The sequence below is a fragment of the Leptodactylus fuscus genome, chromosome 2, assembly GCF_031893055.1.
Source record: "Leptodactylus fuscus isolate aLepFus1 chromosome 2, aLepFus1.hap2, whole genome shotgun sequence".
Classification (NCBI taxonomy): Eukaryota; Metazoa; Chordata; class Amphibia; order Anura; family Leptodactylidae; genus Leptodactylus; species Leptodactylus fuscus.
Window position 1 is genome coordinate 49,924,906 of NC_134266.1, and position 20,204 is coordinate 49,945,109.

Genomic DNA, 20,204 nt, shown 5'->3' on the forward strand with positions numbered 1-20,204 from the left:
ACTTCCTGTGGATTTCAGCTCCACCATAAATTAGGTAGGCTGCCCACCTTCATAGATAGGACTACCTTCCTAGAAGAACACTATACATGGTTTTATGAGATAAATGTTGTTTCTATCCATATGTATATTTCCAAATATTATAAAATTAGAGCATATCGGTAGGATATGGCACAGGATCGGGACAATTGGTTCACACTATTACTGGATCTCCGTCAGTCAAATCCATTGGGGAACCAGAACAACGGAGAGGCGGACTGCAAAATCACATGGAGCACAGACTATAATGGGGTTTGTTGGGTGTCCGTTGTTTTGAAACTGAAAGCAGCAGGACAAAAAGTCCTCCGTACAGGAATTTTTTCTCCAACAATTTTCAGCGGATGTGAACTTAGCCTGATCAGTGTGGGTCAGACCTCAAGAATCCTCCTAGCTAATCCTAATAACAAGAACTGAGGTCAGTTTCAATGGGGTTGCCCATCAATGCAACTTCTGTGAATAAGGGATAAGGTGTACTGGTGGGCAAATCTGCAGTAGTGTCAAAGTGCAGGGGAAAACGGTTACAGGGTTTAACTACTGGACTTAACTGCAGCCCCTTTATTCCAATGATACTAGAGGTATACCATCACATACCTAAGGAGGATTCCCCAATCTTATACGTTGGAGGAAGACTGTGATACATGTCCAAGCGGTATACATCTTTCACTATATTCCTCTGTATATTATAGTGTAGCCTACTATATTGTTCCATACAGCAATTTTTAAAGTGTATGTTGATGCATACTGGCCTGATGTATGCCAAAGGAGGGCTTTTTGGCCTATAGAGAGTGAAATGGACCCTATGAATATATTGGGGGGAGATTTTTTAAGACTGACATATTCAATGCCAGTCTTCACATCTCCTGCATCCTATTAATATTATAAATGTGAAAGTTTGTGGGTTTGTGAGTTTTGGATGTTCGGATGTTTGTTCCTCAATCACGCAAAACCCGCTCGACCGATTTGGCTGAAATTTTCCACAAACATAGTTAATACACCCGATTGCGCAATAGGCTACTTTTCGTCACAATAGCGCACATACGTTTGTGCCAGGACCCCCACAAAACCCAAACTCACACCACCATCTCTGCAATCTCACACACTTTGGACCATAGCAAGCCACAAAATTCCTATTGCCCTCTACAGCCTCGCCCCTAACCCCACACAATCTCATATACATATACTTTACTACTTTGCCCCTCACCTTAACGATACTCCAGGAGGCGCTCTTTAACGCTCCAGAGCAGCCATGTTTGCCGACCCCCACCGCTCTGACAATCTGCGACACCGCCCACCCATGTCAATACCCCTAGGCGGTCTAATAAATGCAAAAAAAAAAAAAAAAAAGTAAAAAAAAAAATAAAAACAAATAAAAAGGATTAAAAATTCAAATCACCCCCCTTTCCCTAGAACACATATAAAAGTAGTTAAAAACTGTGAACCACATACATGTTATGTATCCCCACGTCCGAAATCGCCCGCTCTACAAAGCTATACAAATATTTTTCCTGTTCGGTAAACGCCGTAGCGGGAAAAATGGTCAAAAGTGCCAAACCGCCGTTTTTTCACTGTTTTGATTCTGATAAAAATTTGAATAAAAAGTGATCAAAGCAATAACATTTCCCGAAAATGGTAGAACTACAAAGTACACCCGGTCCCGCAAAAAAAGACGCCCTATGCATCCCCGTACACGGACGTATAAAAAAGTTACGGCTGTCGGAATATGGCGACTTTTCAAAAAAAAAAAAAATTTTTAACATAGTTTTGGATTTTTTAAAGGGGTCGAAATGTAAATAAAACCATATAAATTTTGTATCCCCGGAATCGTAATGAAACACAGAATACAGGGGACATGTCATTTTGGTTGCACAGTGAACGTCGTAAAACCAAAGCCCGTAAGAAAGTCGCAGAAATGCATTTTTTCTTCAAATCCACCCCATTCTGAATTTTTTCCCTGCTTCCCAGTACATTATATAGAATAAATAATGGTGGCATCATGAAGAAAAATTTGTCCCAGAAAAATTAAGACCTCATATGACTCTGGGAGCACAGAAATAAAAAAGTTATGGGGTTCAGAAGGAGGGGAGTCAAAAACGAAAAACCAAAATCAAAAAATGCCATCGGCGGGAAAGGGTTAATTTCAAATACTTCTGTCCCAAAGTCACTATGTAAAGTTTCTCACAACACCGTATAGCAGCTCAAATACAAAGTAACTTCAACACAAAAGTCTCACGTATTCTCTGAATTACAGCAAAAACAAGATACAAAGTTACATTTCATATCCCATTCCTTATACACACTACGAAAACCTTACCCATGCCTGTATATACCCACTTCTACAATCACCGCAGACGAAGTCGCGGGTACCAGCTAGTATGAAAATAAACCCAAATACTGACTAGATAATTTAGAACAAAATATTGGGTGTTCTATGCTGTATCGTCATAGAATCTGAAATTCTGCCACTTTTGCCAGCAACATGTGTAGGAGACACACCTATGAACAAGAAAAGAAAACTTCAGACTATTTGTGTTGTGCATCATCTCCATGTTATGCAACAGTTCCAGTTCCGAAGAATACGTAGGTATAACAAATTTATATATATATATATATATACAGTCCTATGAAAAAGTTTGGGCACCCCTATTAATCTTAATCATTTTTAGTTCTAAATATTTTGGTGTTTATAACAGCCATTTCAGTTTGATATATCTAATAACTGATGGACACAGTAATATTTCAGGATTGAAATGAGGTTTATTGTACTAACAGAAAATGTGCAATATGCATTAAACCAAAATTTGACCGGTGCAAAAGTATGGGCACCTCAACAGAAAAGTGACATTAATATTTAGTAGATCCTCCTTTTGCAAAGATAACAGCCTCTAGTCGCTTCCTGTAGCTTTTAATCAGTTCCTGGATCCTGGATAAAGGTATTTTGGACAAACAATTCAAGTTCAGTTAAGTTACCGTATTTTTCGGACTATAAGACGCACCGGACCATAAGACGCACTAGGTTTTAGAGGAGGAAAATAGGGAAAAAAAAATTTTAAGGAAAAAAAATTGGTGAAATATTTAATAACCTAATAATATAATATTTCACCAATGTAAATAGAACCGGGGGCTTTCGGACACAGGGATACCAAATGTGTATGTGTTTCACAGTAATGTTTTTGTTTTATATGTATTGTAGGGCTATGGGGGTGATTTGAACATATGTATCTATCTAATCTATCCTATCTATCTAATCTATCCTATCTATCTATCTCCTATCTATCTATCTATCTGTCTGTCTGTCTGTCTGTCTGTCTGTCTGTCTATCTATCTATTCTATCTAATCTCATCCATGGATGGAAAGAGACACCCTGCAGTGAAGCTATGTAAGAAGAGAAAAAGGGGCGGGCCAGACGGGTGAAGGAGGTGTGGTTTTCTAAGCAAACTTGAAAACACACCTCTTTCACCTGTCTGGCTCGTCCCTCCTTCACTGCCTCTCAGATGTCGCTTCTGCAATGATGCCACACAGGCAGGGAAATAGGGGCGGGCCAGACGGGTGAAGGAGGCGTGGTTTCAAGCTTGCCGAGAAAACCACGCCTCCTCCTCCCGTTTGGCCCGCCCCTCCTTCCCTGTCTGTGTGGTTTCATTGCCGGAGCCAGATCTGAGAGGCAGTGAAGGAGGGACGAGCCAGACGGGAGAAGGAGGCGTGGTTTTCTCGGCAAGCTTGAAACCACGCTTCCTTCACCTGTCTGGCCCGCCCCTACTTCCCTGCCTCTCAGATCTCGCTCCTGCAAACACGCGACACAGACAGGGAAGGAGGGGCAGAGCAGGCAGGCACCGTGCTGCTCTTCTTTTCATTCGGACAGACGGGACACAGACGCTGCACACGCTGCATTCGGACTATAAGACGCACACACATTTTCCTCCCATATTGGGAGGAAAAAAAGTGCGTCTTATAGTCCGAAAAATACGGTAGATGGTCGCCGAGCATGGACAGCCCGCTTCAAATCATCCCACAGATGTTCAATGATATTCAGGTCTGGGGACTGGGATGGCCATTACAGAACATTGTAATTGTTCCTCTGCATGAATGCCTGAGGATTTGGAGCGGTGTTTTGGATCATTGTCTTGCTGAAATATCCATCCCCGGCGTAACTTCAACTTCGTCACTGATTCTTGAACATTATTCTCAAGAATCTGCTGATACTGAGTGGAATCCATGCGACTCTCAACTTTAACAAGATTCCCGATGCCGGCATTGGCCACACAGCCCCAAAGCATGATGGAACCTCCACCAAATTTTACAGTGGGTAGCATGTGTTTTTCTTGGAATGCTGTTTCTTTTTGGACGCCATGCATAACGCCTTTTTTTTATAACCAAACAACTCAATTTTTGTTTCCAAAATGAAGCTGCCTTGTCCAAATGTGCTTTTTCATACCTCAGGCAACTCTATTTGTGGCGTACGTGCAGAAACGGCTTCTTTCTCATCACTCTCCCATACAGCTTCTATTTGTGCAAAGTGCGCTGTATAGTTGACCGATGCACAGTGACACCATCTGCAGCAAGATGATGCTGCAGCTCTTTGGAGGTGGTCTGTGGATTGTCCTTGACTGTTCTCACCATTCTTCTTCTCTGCCTTTCTGATATTTTTCTTGGCCTGCCACTTCTGGGCTTAACAAGAACTGTCCCTGTGGTCTTCCATTTCCTTACTATGTTCCTCACAGTGGAAACTGACAGGTTAAATCTCTGAGACAACTTTTTGTATCCTTCCCCTGAACAACTATGTTGAACAATCTTTGTTTTCAGATCATTTGAGAGTTGTTTTGAGTAGCCCATGATGCCACTCTTCAGAGGAGATTCAAATAGGAGATCAACTTGCAATTGGCCACCTTAAATACCTTTTCTTATGATTGGATACATCTGGCTATGAAGTTCAAAGCTCACTGAGGTTACAAAACCAATTTTGTGCTTCAGTAAGTCAGTAAAAAGTAGTTAGGGGAATTCAAATCAATAAAATGATAAGGGTGCCCATACTTTTGCACCGGTCAAATTTTGGTTTAATGCATATTGCACATTTTCTGTTAGTACAATAAACCTCATTTCAATCCTGAAATATTACTGTATCCATCAGTTATTAGATATATCAAACTGAAATGGCTGTTGCAAACACCAAAATATTTAGAACAAAAAATGATTAAGATTAATAGGGGTGCCCAAACTTTTTCATAGGACTGTATATATATATATATATATATATATATATATATATATATATATACACACACACTATATATATATATATATATATATATATATATATATATATATATGATACTTCCATTTAAAAGCAATGGCTACTGAACTACTGAAAAACAGATCAATAACAAATGCACTAAAAGCATTGTACAGTATACAGCTTGCATGTAAATAATTTCATGACAGCTACAAAAAGTCTGCATGTAGCTCCGAGGGACACTAAATCTAAAAATAAACAAGACAAAATATTCCTTAAGGGGGCATTCACACTGAGTAACGCCGAGCGTGTATCACAGCCATACACGCCAGCGCTAAGGCAGACTGCCGAACACTTCCCATTCACTTCAATGGGAGCGCTCGTAAACGCCGCTGTTACGAGCGCTCCCATTGAAGTGAATGGGAAGTGTTTGGCAGTCTGCTGTAGCGCCGGCGTGTACGGCTGTAATACACGCCCGGCGTTACTCAGTGTGAATGCCCCCTTACAGCAGATTTTTTTTGCCAACTCCTATAACAGTCGTGTAGAAATCTGGCAAATTTGAGAAAACGTGAGTCCGTCATCTATAAATCCTTCCAATTTCAGATGGATGCTGAAACTGCTAGACCTTATTAAAGAAAGCTTAGATTATGGCATATTTGCAGACACAGCAGTGTAGGGAGAAGGAGGTTTCTGCTACAGCAAGCCTCCCCTCAGCCAGAGATTAGCTTGACCCAAAATGGGTGCCTCCTGTGCCAAAAGTCTCAGAAAAAAAAGGTTTTGTTTCTAAATTAATATTCATTATATTCATTATGAGATGAGAGAGGATTCAAAGAAAATACGTATTTCATTGTTTGTTTTTCAATTTGCACATTTTAAGGATTTAATTAACATTATCTTCTGGTGTATATTATAGTAAATCAGGAATATCTGCATAGACCAAGCCGCCACATGTCCACTTTTTGGGAAAATGGTAAGCAGAAAAAGTTCAAAATTTTGGTGAAAAGCAACCTTGCCGTAAAATTTGTGACTTTTATTATACATTATATGAAAGAAATTCGTGTATAATCTATGATACTTAAAAAATACATTGATGAAATTTATTTCCGATAAGGACAAAAGACCGTCAAGAGCGAGCATTTGCTCTGAATCTTCTTGTGACACATGATATACGCACATGTATATTGGCGCAGGCAAGAATATCTCCAACATATATGAATTTCAGATTGGCTATCACAATCCAGACCTAACCAGTCTAGGGCCGGGCTCACATCTGCTTTAGGGTCACCAAAGCAAATCCCATAAAATTAATTTCTTAGCATATTTTCTCCAGTAAAATGAAGGACACCATGATGGAAACCTGACTGTTCTTATTATACTGGGCCCATCATGTGGCAATCTCTTCACTCCTGTCATCTGAAGACTTGCAGATGTGAACCCCGCCATCCATTAATAGAGATGTCATACCTGAGTTTTTCTGGTTGGTGACTGGTTTGCCCTCGGCAGGAATGGTGTGCTGGAAGACATGTACGCTGTCCTGGACTGTCTGCCTTTGTAAGCACACCTCCAGCGGATCACTACATGACGCCACATTCTGAGCCAGCACAAAGCGGGGCTCAGCCTTCAGCTTTTTCCTGAAAGCGGCTGTTTTATCCAAGCTCAGACCTGCAAACACACAAGATACAGAAAAATGCAATAAACACAGATAAATGCAACAAACAGTTTGTAGAAAATACAACATCCAGGAATTTATATAAGCAGATATCACAAGAATCCATCCTATCAAAATTGTCCATGCAGAGTCATTTAGAGCCTTTAAGCGGACAGTATCGCCTTTTTTATAGCTAATTAAAAATCTACACTGAAAGCATGAACGCCATCTTGCCCAAGTGTTGAATGACATCCATGGAAATTAACTTTATTGGAGGCAACGAAGACCTGTTGACTTCTATGGGAGAGTGTGGGCAAGCTCTGTGACCTGGGCAGGTCATTGTATAGGGAGGGGAAGAAGTGACCTGTCTGTCACCTATGGCCATTAGTGGATACTGGTTTTCCAGTGTAAAAAAAAACAAACCCCAAAAACACCATAACCAAGGAGATTTTACAGAGGTAATGGCTACTACATTTCCTTCAATGCTTAAGCTATATTCACACAACAGTGAATAACTCAGCATTACATTCAGTGTCAGTGATTGGGAGTTATTCATATGACCTCTATTTTGATGGTCTGTTGTAAAGAGCTGTCATAATATAGGCCATGTTCTATTTTGTCCGTTTTCACAGATCTCCCATACACTGAAACGTATCCATATTCACACGACAGTGAAAAACAGAAGTGTGATGGCCATTTTGGCAACATCTGTAAGGGCTCGTTCACACGTGGGCAAAAGGGCGGATTTTGACAGCGGATTTCGCTTTAAAATCCGCCCCTTTACAATGGTGGTCTATGTAGACCGCCGGGCTTCTTTTTTCCGCTAGCGGCGGGCTGTTGCTAGCGGAGAAAAGAAGCGACATGACCTTTCTTCAGGCGGAAGCCGCGGTGCGCTGGACCGCGGCTTCCGCCTAGCGGCAGCACCCTCCTGTGTCGGCTCATTCATTTGAGCTGACATAGGAGGGGAAAGCCATGACCGCGATGGTCACGGCAGGCGGGTTTTGACCAGAGAGAGGCTCGCCGTGTCTCTCTCTGTGTCAAAACCCACGCGGTCGGTGCACATGTGAACTGACCCTAACACATCTGTTTTGACAACACATTTAATTCGATGAGTCAATTCCCATGACTGTTTTTTGACGTTTTTCATGTTAAATGTCTATATGGAAATAGACAACACGTTACAAGCAGTGCTTTTTTTTTTAGTATTTTTTTTTCCACACTGCCTATTTCTGTCATAAATTATAATTAATTCATAGGGACATGAAGGCCGCGGCTCGCTACATGGGCCTTAGCTTTAGGTATGTGCACACAGCTGAATCTGGAACTGAATTTGAGGCAGATGGAAAAATTCAATCTGGATGGCACAGAATTTGCAAATTCCCTGGCGGATTCCATGGCATATTTTGCTGCATAATTTGACAAGCAGAAAATTCAGCTTCAAATTCCAGAAACTGAATTTTTCAACTTGGACAAATTACGCCAACTGAGCATACTTTAACAGTGTTGGTGCCAAACAAGGCATGGTGGCTCAGTGGTTAGCACTGTAGCCTTGCAGCGCTAGAGTACTGGGTTTGGATCCTGCCGTGGGCAACATCTGGACTTTATATGTTCTCCCCGTGTTTGTGCAGGTTTCTGCCCATACTCCAAAGACATACTGATAGGGGGAAAAAAATGTTGCTGCCAAACAAGAATTCTCACAAAACCTCTGGATTGATGCCATAGGTCTACACGTGCCAAAAAAAATTCACTGAACAAACTGAGTTACAAGAAGTAATAGATATACTGTATGTAGCTGGCTCCTTTTTTATGTAGATTGTGAGCCCCATATAGGGATCACAATGTTCTTTTTTTTCTCTTATCAGTATGTCTTTGTAGAATGGGAAGAAATCCACATAAACACAGGGAGAACATACAAACTCCTTGCAGATGTTGTTCCTGGCAGGATTCGAACTCAAAACCCCATCACTGAAAGGCTGCAATGCTAACCACTGAGCCACGATTTTGCCCTGCTGTTTCCGCCTTAAAAGGAAATGGATGTTATAGAGCAGGAGCAGACTGATATGTACCGGTAGGTTAGTGGAAGAAGATTCAGTATGACCTGTCTTTTATCCTTTATAATGTCCAGGAGGCGGAGCTAAGAGTGACTGACAGCTGTCACTGTATGTACAGTCATAGAGTTATCAATCACTGATTGGTTCGCTTCTAGGACTTTACAACACAAAAGAACAGAGAAGTCTATTAACAAATAACAGATTATACTGCTTAGCCTGCTCCGTTCCATCTGTTCTGTGACATGACGCCTACAGGCTGCATTGCATTGTTCATGGTAACAGGTTTCATTTAAGCTCCAGAGTTTTGGATATATTTCAGCTTGTAACTTCCTTGTTCCTTCTAGTAATAATCCATCATGGGGAGGAGGCAGAATGACCTAAGGCTCTGTTCATATACACGCCAACTACTTCTTACAAAATGGATTCAAGTCCATGGAGCACCATACTGTAGACCTAGCAATATACGATACTCGTTTGGTTATGGCCTGACCTTTACTTGCACTACATGTACCATACTGGTCTCTCCTTGCACTACATGTACCATACTGGTCTCTCCTTGCACTACATATACCATACTGGTCTCTCCTTGCACTACATATACCATACTGGTCTCTCCTTGCACTACATATACCATACTGGTCTCTCCTTGCACTACATATACCATACTGGTCTCTCCTTGCACTACATATACCATACTGGTCTCTCCTTGCACTACATATACCATACTGGTCTCTCCTTGCACTACATATACCATACTGGTCTCTCCTTGCACTACATATACCATACTGGTCTCTCCTTGCACTACATATACCATACTGGTCTCTCCTTGCACTACATGTACCATACTGGTCTCTCCTTGCACTACATATACCATACTGGTGTCTCCTTGCACTACATGTACCATACTGGTCTCTCCTTGCACTGCATGTACCATACTGGTCTCTCCTTGCACTACATGTACCATACGGTCTCTCCTTGCATTACATATATCATACAAACCTCTCCTTATGCCACATGTGTTATAATGACCTCTTTTTGCACCAAATCTACTGTACTGACCTCCCCTTGCACCACATGTACCGTACTGACCTCTCCTTGTTAGAGTCGACACATGTAGCTCCTGGGTCCCCACCTATAATCTATCACTTATAGTACTGCCTCCTCATAATGGCAAGAAACACCTTATGGGTCCCCTAAGGCTCATAGCCCTGGGTGTGATTACACCCTCTGCAGCCCCTCAAGTTACATCCAGTCTCCTTATAATACATGTGCTGTACTGACCACAACCTGTGGCACGATGAACTGTTCCCCCGAACTCCATGTTACTGATAATAGAGGAATAAATGATCCCAAGTGTCCAGCACACATTTCTGTGTATGTAAGGCCTTGTTTTATATGCGTTATATACATGACTATACACCCGGTTTTAGATTTCTGGTACATACACAACTATACACCCTGGCTAAGATTTCTGGTATATTATGTAACTACATACACTGCCTTATATTTACAGTACATACGTGACTATACACCCTGCCTTAGATTTCTGTTATATATATGTGACTATACACCTTGCCTTAGATTTATGGTACATAGGTGACTATACCCCCTGCCTGGTACATAGGTGACTATATACCTTGCCTGGTACATAGGTGACTATACCCCCAACCTTAGATTTCTGGTACATAGGTGACTATACACCCTGCCTGGTACATAGGTGACTATATACACTCTCGTAGATTTCTGTTATCTAGGTGACTATACACCCTGCCTTAGATTTATGGCACATAGGTGACTATATACTATGTCGTAGATTCCTGTTATATATGTGACTGGGAGAATATAGGGCATGTGGCTGTAGCTATGTCGGCTTGGTAATGGACATTATGGCTTCCACAACACTGCAGGACCACTGACATACTGGCACTGCAGCGCATTGGATTCTAGAGATGAATGTTTTGTATTCTTTTCTATGTGAATAGTTTTTTTTATTTGCTCCATTTGCTGTCAGTATTTTCCACAGGCTCCCAGTGTAAGTGATACACTTCACTGCCATCTCTGCTGTAGCTGCACAGCTATGAGGCAGACGAGGTGTGCTGGGACTTGTGGTGCCACAACACATGACAGGTCCTCCTATGGTCAATAATGACACTCAGTCTGCTGCTCACAGCCAGCAAAACCACGCCCATAAACAGCACCACCTACACGAAACTCCGCCCTATAAACCAATGCCCCGCCCATGACTCAGCAATAGCGTCCACGGCCCGAAACAAAAAAAAAAACTGCACCCCCTCTAGTCCGATGTCGTGGACAGTTCCAAAGCTGCGTTTTTACATGGCCTGTCTCCCCCTGTGGTACCTGTGCTCATGGTATCTTCCTGTGCTTTATAAGAGCGGCGCAGTACAAAGATCCTTCTCAATAGAGCCGGCAAGTCTGGTTGAGTCCCCTCGGCTTCCGGGGCTGGCGCAGGAAGTGGCCGACACTTGGAGTGTGTAGAATGAATCAGGCTCTATGGGGAGGGGTCTGGAGGAGGTTTTGAGAGGGGTTGTGCTTTCGGCACGTGACAGTGTACGCTAAGTGAAAGGGAAAGTGAATACATTTGTGTGTGAGATACGAGGTGGGCGCTAGAGGGCGCTGTGTTCTCTCAGTCTGTTATGGAGACCGAATCCTTGTCAGTAGATATTGGTGTGATCCGTCAGTGATCTGTCAGACTCCTAACAGGCACACTTCCCAAATCTGTAATACTGGGGCCTGAGCTATAGGTGCCCACGGGGACTTCACCATCGTTACTGAATATTGGCCACCCCTCCACAGTGACACCCCTATCCCCTATAGATGGTAGCCATTAGTCTCCTGGCATGTCACCAGAGATGACTGGGCTTCACTAATGTTATGAATGGAGTCACGTTGCGACCCTTAGACTGCCCTGACTGAGTTTGCAAATAAATAGACCTCTGCTCCAGGGGTCACAATGTGACTGCACTCACTGACATTAGTTACAGGGCATTGATTTTGCAATGAAGTCTACTGTGTATTGTGTAGCCTTAACCTCCTTTTACCAAGAGGGCCCTCGAACGTAAAAAACAAAAAACCCCAAAACATACTCACCTGTTCCCGATGCTTCGGTGTCTCGCGCCGCAGTATGGTCCTGCTGCTCCAGGGTCTTGTTTTGGCGGAAGGGACGCAGTACATTACTCGCATATGTCACCCGAGACATCCCGTGTCCTTTTCTTAGGCAACTGATTGTGTTGAACTTCCGCCAAAACAAGACCTCGGAGTAGCAGGAGCAGACAGAGGTGGGAGACACTGGAGTCGGGATAGTACTTTTGGGTTTTTTCACCTTCCCTGGCTTTCTTGCCAAAATTTGGTTATCCTGGACAACCCCTTTAAGGCTGAGGCCCCATATTAGTGAAAAGATGCTTTTTTCTTTTTTTGTTGCAATTTTGCTGCATTTTTTTGACCCAAACCTAGTATTGGCTACTGAAGGAATGAGAAATATATCGGAAGCTCTTATACTCCTCCCTTCTGCTCTATTCAGCCTTGGCTTTAGCTCCATAAAAAACACAGGAAGATCTGCAACAGAAAAGCAGCTTTAACACAATGTGTGGCCTTAGTCTATGGTCCCAAATGGATGACCTATCTGCAGGACAGTCAGAAAAAATCCAGGCAGGCACTATTCATTAATATACTATGGGATTCATCTCATGTATGCCAAAGAATCGTAATCGGAATTAATGGTGCTATATAAATAAATAAATAATAATAAAAAAGTAATCAACCTAAAAATAAGTGTGTATATGACCATTAGTACACTATTGAAACATGTACAACTAGAGAAAAGCCATATAGATACCATCACATTATCAAGGTGTCTACTCTGTCTTAGGCTTTATTCGCATGTCCACATTATGTATACAGTACATACAGTAAATCTTCCGTATTTTTTGCAATCCTCATATAGAGCCATTCATTCCATGTGTTTACGCAGACATCAAGGTTTAAAGAACAAAGCACATCCTTTTTTTTAACCGATGCCTCACATCAATGAAAGTATGTATGTGGAAAAAAATCAGATGACATCCATGAATCATCTGTTTTTCACAGACACATATGAAATATTACAAAAAAAATTTTTTTTAAATTATGTTTTTCACAATCATGAGAAGCGGATCAACCATGGACAGCGCACCATCTGTGAAAAGCAGGGTGGGGTTCTGTCCATGAAAAACACGGACCACAGATGAGGATGTGTGAAGAAGTCCTTAATCCAATAAATGCGGAATAAATATTTAATGTTCATGAAGTAAATAAAGCAAACTCGCCCCTAAGGAGATCCATGTGAGGCAATATATCTATGGGGGTTTTGCACCCTGTCTGATCATTTATTGATCGATGATCAATTTATTGTTGATTTATTGTTGTTAAATTGCACATTTATGATATCTCTTGCTCTTTTTTTGTTTATTATTAGGTCAACACTGATCATACATAATTCACTATTAGATTAGGGACAGTGTTAGGCTCCATGCAGATGACTGTGGCATGGTTCAGTGTTCTGTCCGTGTTTTTCCCAGGTTGCACACTAATCCATTCATTTCTGTCGGTCCACGACGGTGTGTGGTCCGATAGTCTGGGCTGCAAAACTCAGGACAGGTCCTTTACGTGTATGGTTTTTTGACTGTGCTGCCACAATGTATGGCGCCGCCGAAGCACAGCTGGCAGCTAGCACACGGTCGTATACAACAGTGTTTGTGTGCACTATGTACTTTGGCACATTCTATTCATTTTGGATATGTGAATATTTTCTATGTATTGTTATATGTAACAAGGAAACCCAAGTTTACTTTATTTACTTTTCAGTCCTGGACATTGAATGTATATTCCACATTTATTTGATTAATAGGGTTTTCCAGGATAACTATTTTTTTTGCAAGGCGGCCGGGGAATTACAAAAAAAAAACAAAACAACAACCCATACTCACCTGTCTCCAACTGCAATCCGGTTCTGCTGCTCCAGGCTGCTCTTATTTCAGCGGAAGTCCCTGCCACACGTGACCTCTGAGGCCAATCAGGGAACTAAGGAAAGGAACTGGTTACAGATAATCCTCGACATCCCCTTTAAGGCTGGTCTTACACAACCGTAGTTTAAGACCGCAAATGTTCCGCAATTGTAGGTTTTAAATTGCAGACCCACTGTATTCGATGCGGCCTCTTACACCACCGTAGATTTTGTCCATGGTGTGGCGTGCCGTAACTGTGGTCCGGACAGTATACCGCATGTCCGTAATGGCCGTGTTTTTACGGCACGGACTGTCCCATACAAGTCTATGGGCGCGTGCAGTTATGCGAATATACACTGAACATACATCAGTGTATATCTGCAATTGCGGATGCCAACATGTGTGATTTGTGGTGAGTTTTGTTTTTTGTGGATCCGCATAATACTGATACACACGGAACGTTGCGGATGCACTTTGCAGTTGGGCGCGGATGTCTGCAGAATGAGTTTTTAGAGGGAAAGTTGTGTTGCGAATCCGCTAAATTGTGGACCGCAAAAACCACTACGGTCGTGTAAGACCAGCCTAAGGCAGGATGGACACTCTAATAGGTGATGGTGTCCATATGGGTTATCCCTGGTTTTAAATGTTTTTAATAGTGTACTAGTTAAGGTTGTTACTTACACAGTAAGTAAGCGGCCATTTTTTTTTTGTGGCCGTGTGCATGCGCAGTTGGCTCGGCCCGAGGCCTACAAGTTTGACGCCTGTGCCGGAAGAAGACGTGTGAAGAGGACGTTCCTGAAGAAGATAGAGGCGGCGCTGGAGAGCTCTCTGGCATTATTGGGGACGCCCCCAGTGCTGTTTGAGCCCTGGGGCCCGCCCCCAGTGCTGCGAGAGAACAAATTTGCACACCAACGAAAACCGGGATTTCTACTCAACGGCGGCGCGGAGAAGACATCTAAAGGTAGAAGAAGAATAGCCTTTCTTAAGGCTATTCCTATGTGGTAGGCAGAAAAAATTGTGTTTTAAAGATAGGATCCCTTTAATCTTGCTGCAGTTTCTGACACTGAATCATTGCGGCAACCGTGGCACAAGGTCTCATGATTGTATATAAGGCTACTCAGCATGTAAAGCTTTATCACAAAGTCGAGGCATTGCAAAAATAAACACAAAAACATAAAAACTCAAGTCTGTTTTATTTTTCAGCAATCAGCTAGTAATTAGAGATGAGCGAACACTAAAATGTTACCCCATTATAGTCTATGGGGAACAGATACTCGTTAAGGGGGAAACCCAAATCCGTGTCTGGAGGGTCACCAAGTCCACTATGACACCCCAGGAAATGATGCCAACACCTCTGGAATGACACTGGGACAGCAGGGGAAGCATGTCTGGGGGCATCTAACACACCAAAGACCCTCTATTACCCCAACATCACAGCCTAACAACTACACACTTTACACACTCAATACCACCTCTCTGACAGTAGGAAAACACCTTGAAACATGTGTATTTGGCACTTGCAGTGAGGAGAGCTTGTCACCAGCAGTGAATTTGGCCCTTGTAGTAAGTTGAGGTTGGCACCAACATTTGTTTTGAAAATCAGGGTGGATTGAGCCTCTAACCAGCAGAGTTTGGGCAAATTCATGGTGGAGGGAGCCTCTAAAAACCCCAGTTTGGACCAATTCATGGTGGAGGGAGCCTCTAACCAGCCCAGTTTGGGCAAATTCATGGTGGAGGGAGCCTCTAAAAAACCCAGTTTGGACCAATTCATGGTGGAGGGAGCCTCTAACCAGCCCAGTTTGGGCAAATTCATGGTGGAGGGAGCCTCTAACCAGCCCAGTTTGGACCAATTAATGGTGGAGGGAGCCTCTAACCAGCCCAGTTTGGACCAATTAATGGTGGAGGGAGCCTCTAACCACCCCAGTTTGGACCAATTCATGGTGGAGGGAGCCTCTAAACAGCCCAGTTTGGGCAAATTCATGGTGGAGGGAGCCTCTAAAAAACCCAGTTTGGACCAATTCATGGTGGAGGGAGCCTCTAACCAGCCCAGTTTGGACCAATTAATGGTGGAGGGAGCCTCTAAACAGCCAAGTTTGGACCAATTCATGGTGGAGGGAGCCTCTAAAAACCCCAGTTTGGACCAATTCATGGTGGAGGGAGCCTCTAACCAGCCCAGTTTGGGCAAATTCATGGTGGAGGGAGCCTCTAAACAGCCCAGTTTGGGCAAATTCATGGTGGAGGGAGCCTCTAACCAGCCCAGTTTGGACCAATTCATGGTGGAGGGAGCCTCTAACCAGCCCAGTTTGGACCAATTAATGGTGGAGGGAGCCTCTAACCAGCCCAGTTTGGACCAATTAATGGTGGAGGGAGCCTCTAACCACCCCAGTTTGGACCAATTCATGGTGGAGGGAGCCTCTAACCAGCCCAGTTTGGACCAATTCATGGTGGAGGGAGCCTCTAAAAAACCCAGTTTGGACCAATTCATGGTGGAGGGAGCCTCTAAACAGCCCAGTTTGGGCAAATTCATGGTGGAGGGAGCCTCTAACCAGCCCAGTTTGGGCAAATTCATGGTGGAGGGAGCCTCTAACCAGCCCAGTTTGGACCAATTCATGGTGGAGGGAGCCTCTAACCAGCCCAGTTTGGACCAATTCATGGTGGAGGGAGCCTCTAAACAGCCAAGTTTGGACCAATTCATGGTGGAGGGAGCCTCTAAACAGCCAAGTTTGGACCAATTCATGGTGAAGGGAGCCTCTAAAAACCCGTTTGGACCAATTCATGGTGGAGGGAGCCTCTAACCAGCCCAGTTTGGGCAAATTCATGGTGGAGGGAGCCTCTAAACAGCCCAGTTTGGGCAAATTCATGGTGGAGGGAGCCTCTAAAAAACCCAGTTTGGACCAATTCATGGTGGAGGGAGCCTCTAAACAGCCAAGTTTGGACCAATTCATGGTGGAGGGAGCCTCTAAACAGCCAAGTTTGGACCAATTCATGGTGAAGGGAGCCTCTAAAAACCCGTTTGGACCAATTCATGGTGGAGGGAGCCTCTAACCAGCCCAGTTTGGGCAAATTCATGGTGGAGGGAGCCTCTAAACAGCCCAGTTTGGGCAAATTCATGGTGGAGGGAGCCTCTAACCAGCCCAGTTTGGACCAATTAATGGTGGAGGGAGCCTCTAACCAGCCCAGTTTGGACCAATTAATGGTGGAGGGAGCCTCTAACCAGCCCAGTTTGGACCAATTAATGGTGGAGGGAGCCTCTAACCACCCCAGTTTGGACCAATTCATGGTGGAGGGAGCCTCTAACCAGCCCAGTTTGGACCAATTCATGGTGGAGGGAGCCTCTAAAAAACCCAGTTTGGACCAATTCATGGTGGAGGGAGCCTCTAAACAGCCCAGTTTGGGCAAATTCATGGTGGAGGGAGCCTCTAACCAGCCCAGTTTGGACCAATTAATGGTGGAGGGAGCCTCTAACCAGCCCAGTTTGGACCAATTAATGGTGGAGGGAGCCTCTAACCACCCCAGTTTGGACCAATTCATGGTGGAGGGAGCCTCTAAACAGCCAAGTTTGGACCAATTCATGGTGGAGGGAGCCTCTAAAAACCCCAGTTTGGACCAATTCATGGTGGAGGGAGCCTCTAACCAGCCCAGTTTGGGCAAATTCATGGTGGAGGGAGCCTCTAAACAGCCCAGTTTGGGCAAATTCATGGTGGAGGGAGCCTCTAAAAAACCCAGTTTGGACCAATTCATGGTGGAGGGAGCCTCTAAACAGCCAAGTTTGGACCAATTCATGGTGGAGGGAGCCTCTAAACAGCCAAGTTTGGACCAATTCATGGTGAAGGGAGCCTCTAAAAACCCGTTTGGACCAATTCATGGTGGAGGGAGCCTCTAACCAGCCCAGTTTGGGCAAATTCATGGTGGAGGGAGCCTCTAAACAGCCCAGTTTGGGCAAATTCATGGTGGAGGGAGCCTCTAACCACCCCAGTTTGGACCAATTCATGGTGGAGGGAGCCTCTAAACAGCCAAGTTTGGACCAATTCATGGTGGAGGGAGCCTCTAAAAACCCCAGTTTGGACCAATTCATGGTGGAGGGAGCCTCTAACCAGCCCAGTTTGGGCAAATTCATGGTGGAGGGAGCCTCTAAACAGCCCAGTTTGGGCAAATTCATGGTGGAGGGAGCCTCTAAAAAACCCAGTTTGGACCAATTCATGGTGGAGGGAGCCTCTAAACAGCCAAGTTTGGACCAATTCATGGTGGAGGGAGCCTCTAAACAGCCAAGTTTGGACCAATTCATGGTGAAGGGAGCCTCTAAAAACCCGTTTGGACCAATTCATGGTGGAGGGAGCCTCTAACCAGCCCAGTTTGGGCAAATTCATGGTGGAGGGAGCCTCTAAACAGCCCAGTTTGGGCAAATTCATGGTGGAGGGAGCCTCTAACCAGCCCAGTTTGGACCAATTAATGGTGGAGGGAGCCTCTAACCAGCCCAGTTTGGACCAATTAATGGTGGAGGGAGCCTCTAACCAGCCCAGTTTGGACCAATTAATGGTGGAGGGAGCCTCTAACCACCCCAGTTTGGACCAATTCATGGTGGAGGGAGCCTCTAACCAGCCCAGTTTGGGCAAATTCATGGTGGAGGGAGCCTCTAACCAGCCCAGTTTGGACCAATTAATGGTGGAGGGAGCCTCTAACTAGCCCAGTTTGGACCAATTAATGGTGGAGGGAGCCTCTAACCACCCCAGTTTGGACCAATTCATGGTGGAGGGAGCCTCTAAACAGCCAAGTTTGGACCAATTCATGGTGGAGGGAGCCTCTAAAAACCCCAGTTTGGACCAATTCATGGTGGAGGGAGCCTCTAACCAGCCCAGTTTGGGCAAATTCATGGTGGAGGGAGCCTCTAAACAGCCCAGTTTGGGCAAATTCATGGTGGAGGGAGCCTCTAACCAGCCCAGTTTGGACCAATTAATGGTGGAGGGAGCCTCTAACCAGCCCAGTTTGGACCAATTAATGGTGGAGGGAGCCTCTAACCACCCCAGTTTGGACCAATTCATGGTGGAGGGAGCCTCTAACCAGCCCAGTTTGGACCAATTCATGGTGGAGGGAGCCTCTAAAAAACCCAGTTTGGACCAATTCATGGTGGAGGGAGCCTCTAAACAGCCCAGTTTGGGCAAATTCATGGTGGAGGGAGCCTCTAAACAGCCCAGTTTGGGCAAATTCATGGTGGAGGGAGCCTCTAACCAGCCCAGTTTGGACCAATTAATGGTGGAGGGAGCCTCTAACCAGCCCAGTTTGGACCAATTAATGGTGGAGGGAGCCTCTAACCACCCCAGTTTGGACCAATTCATGGTGGAGGGAGCCTCTAAAAACCCCAGTTTGGACCAATTCATGGTGGAGGGAGCCTCTAACCAGCCCAGTTTGGACCAATTAATGGTGGAGGGAGCCTCTAACCAGCCAAGTTTGGACCAATTCATGGTGAAGGGAGCCTCTAAAAACCCGTTTGGACCAATTCATGGTGGAGGGAGCCTCTAACCAGCCCAGTTTGGGCAAATTCATGGTGGAGGGAGCCTCTAAACAGCCCAGTTTGGGCAAATTCATGGTGGAGGGAGCCTCTAAAAAACCCAGTTTGGACCAATTCATGGTGGAGGGAGCCTCTAAACAGCCAAGTTTGGACCAATTCATGGTGGAGGGAGCCTCTAAACAGCCAAGTTTGGACCAATTCATGGTGAAGGGAGCCTCTAAAAACCCGTTTGGACCAATTCATGGTGGAGGGAGCCTCTAACCAGCCCAGTTTGGGCAAATTCATGGTGGAGGGAGCCTCTAAACAGCCCAGTTTGGGCAAATTCATGGTGGAGGGAGCCTCTAACCAGCCCAGTTTGGACCAATTAATGGTGGAGGGAGCCTCTAAAAAACCCAGTTTGGACCAATTCATGGTGGAGGGAGCCTCTAACCAGCCCAGTTTGGGCAAATTCATGGTGGAGGGAGCCTCTAAACAGCCCAGTTTGGGCAAATTCATGGTGGAGGGAGCCTCTAACCAGCCCAGTTTGGACCAATTAATGGTGGAGGGAGCCTCTAAAAAACCCAGTTTGGACCAATTCATGGTGGAGGGAGCCTCTAAACAGCCCAGTTTGGGCAAATTCATGGTGGAGGGAGCCTCTAAACAGCCCAGTTTGGACCAATTCATGGTGGAGGGAGCCTCTAAACAGCCCAGTTTGGGCAAATTCATGGTGGAAGGAGCCTCTAACCAGCAGAGTTGTGG

The 20,204-nt window shown here is 44.5% G+C and overlaps 1 protein-coding gene across 1 annotated transcript in view; it reads right to left on the bottom strand.

Moving 5' to 3' along the window:
• BLMH (bleomycin hydrolase) overlaps positions 1 to 11,490 on the bottom strand; it is a 41,392-nt gene extending 29,902 nt beyond the window's left edge. Inside the window, exons 1-2 of the mRNA XM_075263772.1 lie at positions 11,319 to 11,490; positions 6,726 to 6,923 (exon numbers count right to left, since the gene is read on the bottom strand). Of these exons, the coding sequence (XP_075119873.1) occupies positions 6,726 to 6,923; positions 11,319 to 11,328 (208 nt within the window). The 5' untranslated portion in view covers positions 11,329 to 11,490. The remainder of the gene's footprint in view (positions 1 to 6,725; positions 6,924 to 11,318) is intronic.
• Between the last annotated feature and the right edge of the window lie 8,714 nt (positions 11,491 to 20,204).